At 44.3% G+C, this 11,574-nt stretch overlaps 1 protein-coding gene across 9 annotated transcripts in view; it reads right to left on the bottom strand.

Moving 5' to 3' along the window:
• Positions 1-11,574, bottom strand: part of STYXL1 (serine/threonine/tyrosine interacting like 1) — a 50,673-nt gene that overhangs the window by 37,959 nt on the left and 1,140 nt on the right. For 5 of the 9 annotated variants that reach the window (XR_005213555.1, XM_037814401.1, XM_037814406.1 and 2 more), the window contains one exon: positions 111-217. Coding sequence is in view for 3 of the 9 variants with exons in the window: in XM_037814403.1 (XP_037670331.1) it covers positions 111-217 (107 nt within the window). In the remaining 6 variants the exon portion in view is untranslated. Of the gene's footprint in view, positions 1-110; positions 218-11,574 lie in introns of those variants that run through there. The other 4 variants (XM_037814402.1, XM_037814405.1, XM_037814408.1 and 1 more) reach the window with 3 other exon arrangements.

Here is an 11,574-nt window from a genome sequence, read left to right on the forward strand (position 1 = left end):
TTTCTAAAGTCATTCATTTCCCCCAATAAGACTGTTAATTAGTCCAAAATAATGCTTGAAGGACACTGCCCACAACAATCATCACTTAAAGAAAAAAAAAAAGCACTTACCCAATAAACAAAGATAGTTGGGTTCAGCTAATCTGGATAGTTTTGAGACTTGATTCAAGATATTGTAAAGCTCTGTTGGTTCACAAAAAACCAATTCAGCCATCCTACTGGGAAGAAATCAAGAATGCACAAGCTTACTACACTCCTTTCTATTTTAGATGAACTGCCACAAAGTAAGAGATTGAATTAAAATCTCTTAACATACCTTCAAAGCAAGATGAAAATAATTTGAATGATCAAACATTTGTAATGAAATGTTTGCAAAAGAGAATAAAATATTGAATACAACATATTTGAGTCATACAAATAACAGAGATGTAAAATAGTCACCAATCCATTTGTTCATTTGTCAAATAATTACTGAGCACCTACTATATACCAGGCACTGAAAATAAATGGTAAACAAGAGCTACCCTCTTGAAGTTTCCATTCTAGCCTGGAATGCAGATTTTGGACCCAAAAAATTACAAGTTGGAAGAGCACTTTAAAAGAGTAAGAGTCTAGCCACGGGAGTAGCTAACAGGAGGTCCTCATCTAGCCCTTCAACTCAGAGAAGGGCTGAGGATTCTGAGGCAGGAGGCTAGGCTGAGAAGGGAGAGAGGGTGAAGACGGTAAGAACTTTCTTTCCAGAAGAGGCCCAGGTCAGAAAAAAGCTCAGCATTTAAGAGGTCCTCAGAAAGATGTACATAGAATTAACATATGACCCAGCAATCTCGCTTCTTGGTATATACCCCAAAGAATTGAAAGCATGGACTCAAACAAATATTTGTATGCTAATGTTCATAGTAGCATTATTCACAGCAGCCAAAAGGTGGAAGCAACCCAAGTGTCCATCAACTGATGAATGAATATAAACATGTGGTATACACACGCAATGGAGTAATCATTCAGCCATAAAAAGGAATGAAGTTCTGATACATACTACAACATGGATGAACTTTGAAGACTTCATGTTGATGAAATAAGCCAGACACACAAAAGGACAAATTTTGTATCATCATCATATGAAATACCCAGAATAAGCAAATTCAAAGAGTCAGATAGTAGATTAGAGATTACCAGGGGCCAGAAGGTGAGGAGAAGGAAGAGTGATTGCTTCATAGGTGCAGTGTCTGCTTGAGGTGAAGAAAAAGCTGGAGTAATGGATGTTGGTGATGGTAGCACCATATTGTGAGTGTAATTAATATCACTGAATTGTACACTTGAAAGTGGTTAAAATGGAAAATTGTGAGTTGTATATATATACATATACAACTACAATGAAAAGTGAAGAAAGAAAAAAAATTCATGCACCACAGAAGGTGCCTGGCATGGTTGCAGCTAGAAGTAAGGAGAGTGACGAGTGAAGACACTCGAGAGGCTGATTCAAGTCCCCTTACGAGACGCATAAAGGATCACAACGTCAATGAAGGGTCAAGAATCACTGATGGAGGTATTGACGAGACTTCCCCATCCAGCCAGGGGTTATTGACAAGACTGCCTCAGCCTGCCTGGTCTTTGGCTCCTGAGAGGCCCCATGGACACACTGATGCTGGTGGAGAAGGGCTGCATTTGTGCAGCAGCTTCCTGCAGGGAGACCACCTTTTAGCAGGGGGGCTACAAGGAGCAGCAGATCAGGGCCTCTGGAGGGAGAAGGTGGGGGAGAAGTTGAGTCCAGGGGCTACCCTGCTCAAAACGGGTGGATTCCAGTTCAGAGTTACCAGTACGTTGCTCCCAGGAAAGGCCAACCCCTTGACTTGGGCCCTGGATCCCTCTCACCTTCTCAGGGACTCCCTAACTATGGTTCTCAGCCTCTCCTCCAACATCGTCAACTTTGCCCTCTACATGAATCATTCCTATCAGCACACTAACACCTTTTTTACCTATCTCTGTTCTCCTTTACAGCAAAACTTCTCAAAAGGACTGGGTTTAGTCATAACCTCCACTTCCTCGCCTCCAATAATGCAGTTAAAGATGCCGAGTCTGAAGGCAAACTCTCTAGCTCTGCCACTTACTATTAGCTACCTAACCTTGGGGAGTAATTAGCTTCTCTGTGCCTCAGTTTCCACATCTGTAAAATGGAGCAAGAATAATATTGCCACTTCTGTAAAACAAGGATAATAATGCCTACCTGTTGTGTGTGGATGAATTAAATTTACGTGTCAGGCATTTCAAGCAGGGGCCCACAGGAGGGAAATGCTCAGTAAGTGCTGGCTATTGAGCAACCTTCTCCCCTGGACCTTCTAACCCCACAAACCAAGAAACTTTGGTTTTTATCAGGGTTTTAACAACATCCATCTTACCCAATCCAATAGTCACTTCTCTTGGTGCTCAAACGTTTCAGCCTCTTAGCAGCCTTCAATACAGGCGACCATTCCTCCTTCCCAAACACCTTTCACTTCCAGGACTCCACAGTCCCCGGGTTTCTATCCCACTTCCCAGACTGTTCCTGCCCAGTTTTCTTTGCTGGAGGTTCTACCTCTTAATGTAAGAATGTCCCTGGGCTAAGTCCTCTCATTTCTTCTCGATCTACACCCTCAAGCTAGGACAGGGTTTCCCAATGTGCCAGTTTGAATGTATTATGTCCCCCAGAAAAAGCCATATTCTTTGATGCAGTCTTGTGGGGCAGACATTTTGGTGCTGATTAGATTTGCATGGAAATGTGCCCCGCCCAACTGTAGGTGATAACTCTGATGAGATATTTCCATGGAGGCGTGACCCCACTCATTCAGGGTGGGACTTGATCAGTGGAGCCATATAAATGAGCTGACGGGCAGAGGGAACTCAGTGCAGCTGTGAGTGACATTTTGAAGAGGAGCTACAGCCAAGAGGGACACTTTGAAGAAAGCACAGGAGCTGCAGATGAGAGACAGTTTGAAGATGGCCATTGAAAGCAGACTGTTGCTCCAGAGAAGCTAAGAGAGGACAAACACCCCAAGAGCAACTAAGAGTGACATTTTTGAGGAACTGCAGCCTAGAGAGGAACTGTCCTGGGAGAAAGCCATTTTGAAACCAGAACTTTGGAGCAGATGCCAGCCACGTGCCTTCTCAGCTAACAGAGATTTTCCGGACATCATTGGCCATCCTCCAGTGAAGGTACCCTTTGTTGATGGATGCTTTATGGCCTTAAACTTTGTAACTTTGTAACTAAATAAACCCCCTTTTATAAAAGCCAATCCATGTCTGGTGTTTTGCATTCCAGAGAATTAGCAAACTAGAACACCCAGCCTTGGCACTACTGACATTTGGGGCAGGGTAATTCTTCGTTGCTGGGGACTGACTTGTGCATTGTAGGATGTTCAGCAGTGTCCTTGGGTACTCCTCCCTCCGCCGGCTGTAACAACCAAAGATGTCTCCAGGCATTGCCAAATGACTCCCGGTGAGTAGCAGGCAAAATCACCCTACCCTACCCCATCCCTGTTGAGAGCCACGACTGTAGGTCCCAGAGTCCATGCAATTCATCTAATCCCTTGAACACCACTTATATGCCAATGACTCCCCAATTCTATCCCATCTTGACCTCTCCACTGAGCTCCCAATTCTACTTAGATGTCTGGTGGGCATCTCAACTATAAAGTGGCCAAAACAGAACTTTTAATTCACAGGTGCACACACCTCCAATACCTTGTTCATCTTTTAGTCTTTTCCATCTCAATAAATGACATCATCATCTACCTAGTTACTCAAGCCCAAATCCCTGCTTCCTCTTTCCCTCACCCCCCATATCCAACCTACGAGCTCTACCACCTACATAGCTTCCAAATCCACCTGTGTCTCTCCATCTCCAGGGCTACCATCTGAGGCCAAGATACTATCATCTCTCTCCCGAAGATGCAATACTTCCCAACTGGACTTCCTGCTTCCTGCTTTCTCCCTACAGTTGAATCTTCAAATGGTAGCCAGGGTGATCTTTTTAAAATACAGGCATGATCATGTCTATCCTCTGCTTAATGGCCTCAAGGTTTCCCACTGCACTGAAAATAAAGTCCAAACTCCTCCAGTGTGGTCTGATCCCCATTTGAGGTCTGGCCTGTTTTCATCTGGCACTACATCCCCCCTCATGTGCTACTGTCCAGCCTCATTCATCTTCCTTCTGCAAATCGATCATTTCAAGCTCATTCCTCTTTTAAGGCCTTGGCTCTTGTTCCTCTGCCTGGCACCCTGTTCTCCCAGATCTGGGTATGGTTGCCCCCAGAGTCATTCTGGGTGAGCTCCCCTCCCCAACCCCATCACTACATCATCACCTATTTCTTTGTCTTCACAGCACTAACCCTTATCTGAAATTATCCTGCTCATTCATTCACTTGCTTATTGTCCAACTCCTCCCCCTGGAATGTGTGGCTCATGGGGCAGGTAGGTGTCTGTCTCCTTCACTGCTGTATCCTCCCCCCAAGCCCAGGATTTACCTGATGCAAAGCAGTGCTCAATAAACACCGGGTGAATGAATACATTATGTTAGTTACCGATGCTGCCTTCACCAATGGAGGCCACCTTGACCTGCTATCATACTTTTTCTATGTGTAGATTCCTCCTAGCACTGCCCCAACCACTCTGCCAGTCAGGGCCTGGGTCCTCTGCCTCTGAAAGTCCTGTCCCCAGGCCATTTGGAGGCAGTATCAGAGAGAGAGGATGGGTTGTGTCTAGTCCTACAACATCTTTAAACCAACCTAAAAACTGGTTCCTAATCCATCCAGGTTTAGGGCTTGTCCCATCCTCAGTTCACACCTGCTTTCCCCTTTTACAACCTCCCTCTCCTCATTGACAAGCCAAGAGATTTTCTCTGATGAAGCTGCCTCACACAGCCTGGGGTCAAGAACCCAGCCGCAGGGATCTCCTCCTTCCAACTCTCCTCCTTCCCAAAGGTGCAGGCTCCCTGGTCAAGCAAGAATGGCACCTAACCTGCAGATAAAGTGACAGAGTGATGGGAGCAGTCCCTGAACCTAAGAGCACAGTTCTGAGAGAGGACACGGCCCCTGTGAGCTGAGACAGGAGCACTGCCAGCCGAGGTGGGTCAAGGACCGAGCAATAGTAACCAAGCCTTGCAGTGCTGCTGGGAACTCTGGGGAGCTGAACATGTTCTTGGTTCCACCATTTTGTCCCTAAGAATATTTTGATATTGTGCATATACATTAAAAGCATTAAAATCACAAATAAACTAACATTGATGAGTTTCTGCCAAAAGCAAATTCTATTAAGTCAATTTAATGCCCTTAATTGATTTTCTATATTTCAGTTAACTGAGTCCCATTTTTCTCACTTCCAATTTTGTTTAGCCGAAGTTATTTTTCCCAAGATCGAGTCTTTTCCATACAAATTTTAAAGATTTGATTCCTTAATTCAATATTTAAAATATCAAATTTTACAGAGTATAGTTTCTGCTGCTATGAGTTTTCTTTGTACTGATTATTTCTACCAAGTCTCATTTTTCTGGTCTGTTCAAAATAGTATAGTTGTATTGCAGGGGTAAAACATCCTGCTTTGAACCCTTCTAGCACAGCATAGCGCCTGGGTTTCTTAAGACATTGAGCTGCTTCAGTGCATTGAAGGCGACAGTTCTTGCAAATAAGGGGATGTGAAAGGTGGTCAGTGTGTACCTTTTGGGGATCCAGCTTGCTCGGGTGAGAGAGAGAGATGATCTTCCTATGAATTCACCCCTCTGGGTAGCCATTTACTCTCTCTGTCAGCACAGCCTTGTCCCTGCACAGTGCTGCTCTGGACACCCACCATTAGGAAAGGTTCTTCCAACTTCCCTGAGATGGCCTGGCCCGAACTGCAAAGGCCAGAAGTGTGGCTGAACTAGGGGCTTTGGAAGCGGCCCCCTCAGCCACTCAGCCCGGAGCAGGCCTGAAGCAGGATGAGGATGGCCAACGGCATCCAGAAAACCTCTGTTAGCATGTGGCTGGCATCTGCTCCAGAGTTCTGGTTTCAAAATGGCTTTCTCCCAGGACATTCCTCTCTAGGCTGCAGCTTCTTGGGGCAAACTGTAGGCTAGTACCTCCAAAGCGTCAGCAAAACTGCTTTCAACGGCCATCTTCAAAATGTCTCTGTAAGTTGCAGCTCCTCTCTCAGCTCCTGTGCGTTCTTCAAAGTGTCCCTCTTGGCTGCAGTAAGTTCACTCCTTCTGTCTGAGCCTATACAGTGCTCTAGTAAACTAATCAAGGCCCACACTGAATGGGCAGGGCCACACCTCCATGGAAATTATCCGATCAGAGTTATCATCTACAGTTGGGTGGGTCACATCTCCATGGAAACACTCAAAGAATTACAGTCTAATCAACACTAATATATCTGCCCACACAAGGCATTATCAAAGATAATGGCATTTGGGGGGACATAATACATTCAAACTGGCACAGCATCTTTCTCTCTTTCAAAAATTCCCAGGTCTCCGCTTTCTTGAAACAAATCATGAAACTAGGAGAAAGCCCCAGGAAGAGCTTGGCCTGTGATCTCTGATGCTTGTGTGAGCACAAAGCCTGGCGATGGGCCCAGGCCTGGAACTCTGAGGCTGGCTCCCTATTGGCAGGGCAAGGAGCAGCAGCTGCATGTAAAATGGCCCGCACCCCCAGAATTTCTTGGAGCAAAGGATGCACAAGTGTTTCCTGGTCCAGGCAGGAAAGGGGGCCAACTAAAAGCCATCTTATAGGGAGTCTGCCACCTACAGAGACAAAAGACCAAAGGACATCACCTGGCTGGGGGGAGGAAACGCTGGAAACCACGAGCTGAAAAGCGAGGTGAAAGCAGCAAGACTGAGGGGGAGTCACCTAGGTCAAGAGTAAGAGAAGAGACTAGGAGGCGGGGCAAGATGGCGGCATAGAGAGGAGTGGAAGCTGAGTAGTCCCCCTGGAACAACTACAAAAAAACAGAAACAACTAGTAAATAATCCAGAATAACTGCGGGGGGACAAACGAGACCATCCACTCATCATACACCAACCTGAATTGGGAGGAATGCCCAAGATCACAGCATAAAATCTGTAAGTAAAACCTGCGGATCCAAGTCATGAGACCCCCTCCCCCATAGCCCAAGCTGCAAAGCCTCTTGGTGCCAGAGGGAAGCTCTCTCCCAGCAAGCAAATGTAGCTCAGCTGAGCTCCAATTGGGGTTTTAAGTAGCAAGTGTGAACTGCTCACTACAGGTACGAATCCCCAAAAAACAGACAGAGCCTTTGGGTGACGACTGACCTTGGAAAGCCGGAGGGTCGAAAGCGATCCATTACATACAAAGGAAGCTTAATAAGACTATATGCAGATCTCTCAGCAGAAACCATGGAGGCAAGAAGGAAGTGGTGTGATATATTTAAGATACTGAAAGAGAAAAACCGCCAACCAAGAATCCTATATCCAGCAAAGCTGTCCTTCAAATATGAGGGAGAGCTCAAAATATTTTCTGACAAACAGACAATGAGACACTGTGAACAAGACACCTGCCCTACAGGAAATACTAAAGGGAGCACTACAGGGTGATAGAAGACAGGAGTGCGTGGTTTGGAACACAATTTTGGGAGATGGTAGCACAACAATGTAAGTACACTGAACAAAGGTAACTATGAATATGGTTGAGAGAGGAAGGTGGGGAGCATGTGAGACACCACAAGAAAGGAGGAAAGATAAAGACTGGGACTGTGTAACTTGGTAAAATCGAGAGTATTCAACAATTGTGATAAAATGTACAAATATGTTCTTTTACGAGGGAGAACAAGCAAATGTCAACCTTGCAAAGTGTTAAAAATGGGGAGGCATTGGGGGAGGGATGCAATCAGCATAAACTAGAGACTGTAACTAATAGAATCATTGTATTATGCTTCCTTTAATGTAACAAAGGTGATATACCAAGGTGAATGCAGATAAGAGGTGGGGATAGGGGAGGCATGTTAGACACTTGACATTGATGGTATTGTCTGATTCTTTATTCTACTTTGATTTAAGGTTATTTTTCCTTTTGCTGCTTCCTAGCTGTCATTTTTTTTTTTCCTCTTTCTTTTGCCTCTCTACCTTCTTTGACTCTCCCTCCTGCCTTGTGGAAGAAATGTAGATGCCCTTATATAGATAGTGGTGAAGGTGGTGAACACATAAATGTATGACCATGCAGAGAACCATGATTATTTACTTGGGATGGAATGTATGGTGAACAAAACCATATTAAAAAAAAAAATGGGTTGATGACAAAACCTCGAGGGCAATATACTGAATGAAATAAGCCAAACACATAAGGACAATTATTGCAGGTTCTCACTGATAGGAACTAATTATAATATGTAAACTCATAATATGTAAACTCATAGACATGAAATATAAGGTACCAAGATAGAGGACGAGGCTTAGGAATGGGGAGTGGTTGCTTAGTATGAGCAGAATGTTCAATTAGGATGAACTTAAATGTTTGGAAATGAACAGGGGTGTTGGTAGCAAGACGTGAGAATAACTAACAGCGCCGAATGGTGTGGGAATGAGGTGGAAAGGGGAAGCTCAGAGTCATATATGTCACCAGAAGGAAAGTTGGAGGTCAAAAGATGGGAATGTATAAAACTGAATCCTATGGTGGGCAATGTCCATGATCAACTGTACAAATACTAGAAATCGCTTCCATGAACCAGAACAAATGTATGACAATACAATTAGAAGTTAATAATAGAGGGGCATATAGGGAAGAACTATATACCTATTGCAAACTATATACTACAATTAGTAGTATTTCAACATTTTTTCATAAACAGTAACAAATGTACTATATCAATACTACGAGTCAGCAATTGAGGGGGGTTGGTTAGGGATAGGGGAGGATTAGAGTTTCCTTTTCTTTTTTTCTTTTTTCATCTTTCACTTTATTTCTTGTCTGGAGTAATGAAAAGTTTCTAAAAATTGAACAAAAATTAAGTGTGATGGATGCACAGCTGTATGAGGGTACCCAGGGGCAAGTGATTGTACACTTTGGATCTTTGGATAATTGTATGTTATCTGAACAATCTCAATAAAAATGAAAAAAAAAAAAAAAAAAAAGAGTAAGAGAAGAGAAAGTGGGTGAAGAGCCCACAAAAGCAGTGCCCAGGAGGGTCAGCTATAGATAGCCCATCAAGCTCAAAGGATACTAACCCTAGGTGACAAAGCAAAGTCAGGTGAGACCTTTCCTGCCCCTTATCTCTACTGTTACAATTCCTCTCCACCAACACCCGATGGGTCTGGTCACAGCCAGCATGGGGTGCGGGTGGGGGTGGGGAGAAGTAAAAAGGAAAAAATAGAGAAGACAACCACACTCTCCTCCCCAAATATAGGAGCCTAAAGCAAGCCTGAGTAGGGGAAGGGAGAAGCTTTAACTTTAAACTAAGTTCCCTGTTTGAATATCAGCATGAACTGGACATTTGGGCTACTGAAATAAGGCTGCTCTGGTGACAAGACGTAACTCGAGGGCAGGCAAGGACTTAAAGGAATAGTAGGGATGAAAACATAAAAGCTGTTTTATGACTGCACCCCGCTTGTTCAGCAAAACCCTGAGCAGAGGGCCTGGTATGGAGTCAGTGCCTGATACACAGCAGCTGTTAAGACTGTTACTGAGAATCTGAGGATTTAGAGGGAAGCATATATGAGCTGAATATGAGGAAGGCTTTTCTAACAGTCTACTTGTTTAGGTTGAGCAGAGGACTTGGGAGGTAGTGATTTCCTTGTCAGTGGCAATGCTGACCAGGACTGAATGAGTGGGAGGGGTGGGAGGGGATCCAGCCCCAGAGTGGGCCCGAGAGTCTGTGATTCTAGTTTATCTCTTCATGCCCTCAACCATCCCCTTGATAGGGATGACTGCAGCCCTGGCCTCTCTCCTGAGTCCCAGTCCCAAATTTCCCCTTGGAATAATTCATCATCTGTCCACTGATATTTCTGTAAGCACAACTCACCACCACTTCCAATTCAGCCCATCTAATCAGCTCTTTATTTTTTATCCAGCCAGCTCCTTCCACCCAAACCCTGACTTCCCTCTTCCTGTACATGCTCACACACACAAACACACTTCTCTCTGCCTAATTTTCTGCATCCCTTTCATTCATTCCTTAAACCCAGATGGATACAAACTCTTATCCATTCTTCCCTTGAGACTGCTCCCTCAGTGGCCCCATCCTATTTCTATGGCCACCACCATAATTCAGGCTTTTATCATCTCATATAATCGTCTCTTAATCTCCTTTGCCCTCTATCTTTTCCCCCTAGAATCTTTAGCTTGCCAACTAATCTTCCCTCAAACACAGTTCTGGAGGTGTCATAAAAGCCTTTGATAGCAACATGCATCCAAAAGAATAAAATACAATCTTCTCAGCTAATATTCACAGGCCCTATACTGTCTGGTTTTCCAACTTGCTTCTTCCAACTTCATCTAAAACCATCTGACTCTCCCAAAATTCACTGAGATCCACTCTTGCCTGGGTCATGTACTACACAAGAAGACACCGAGATGAATCAGACACAATAAATGGCCCCAAGGAGCTCTCAGTTCTAGTGGCAAGATAAAGGGGTAAAAAATTACCAGAAAACATAGTGATAAGATAAAGGTCGCTGCTTATCCTCCAACAGAAATGACCTATTTACTGTCCCTGAACACAGGACTATACCTTCCTACTTCCAGGTTTTCCCCTCTGTTCCCCTTTCTAAACACTTGCCTTTTATTGTTAAAGGCCCAGCTACTAGTGCCTCTCCTTTACAAACTCTTCTCCCATTTCCAGGCAAAGGATCGCTGCCTCTTCTGGAAGTGAATGGCCATGCTGAGTAACTCCTACTCTTCCTGTGTTTCAGCTTCAATGATTCACTCAGATCACCCCAATTCTAGCTTAGATGCACCTCCCCTGTGTTCTCACAGCATTTGATAATTCTCTATTATTGCCCTTATCACGCTTCTTGGTATTTTCCTTGTCTCCCCCACTAGGCTCTGAGCTCCTTGAAGGCAGGAAATGTGTGGATCTTGTTCACAGTTGAATACCCAGTACCAAGACTGGACTGGCACACTGTCATGGCTCAGTAAACAAGTAGAAGGAAGAGAGGGAGGAAAGAATAAGCCAGCTGACATGAACTCCCCCATATTGCTACGTTCTTTAGCACTTGGGCTAAATGTTATTTTTCACTTCTGTTTTCCCAACCACTGTCCCTGGCAGAACCATTCATCTCCCTCCTGGTCCTCAGCCCCATGGATTTGTACATTCCTCTAACCAAAGCCACAACCTGTGGTACATCCATCTGCCCCACTGGACTGTGAACTTCTTGAGGGCAAGGACTATGTCTGAGAAATCTCTGTGTGCCCAGAAAACAGTAGGAATAAAGTGAAGCTTTGAATTTAATTTATGAGTTTAAACGATAAACTCTCTGTAAGCAGGAACCTTATCTTTTTTTTCCATTTGGGTAAACTGTGAACAAATCCACTGCTAACCTCAGGCATAGTTTCTTCACCGGGAAAGCAGAAACAATGTGAGCATGTTCACCGCATCCCTGGAAAGACTGAGGTACTGACTC

Source organism: Choloepus didactylus, chromosome 21, assembly GCF_015220235.1.
Source record: "Choloepus didactylus isolate mChoDid1 chromosome 21, mChoDid1.pri, whole genome shotgun sequence".
NCBI classification, from domain to species: Eukaryota; Metazoa; Chordata; class Mammalia; order Pilosa; family Megalonychidae; genus Choloepus; species Choloepus didactylus.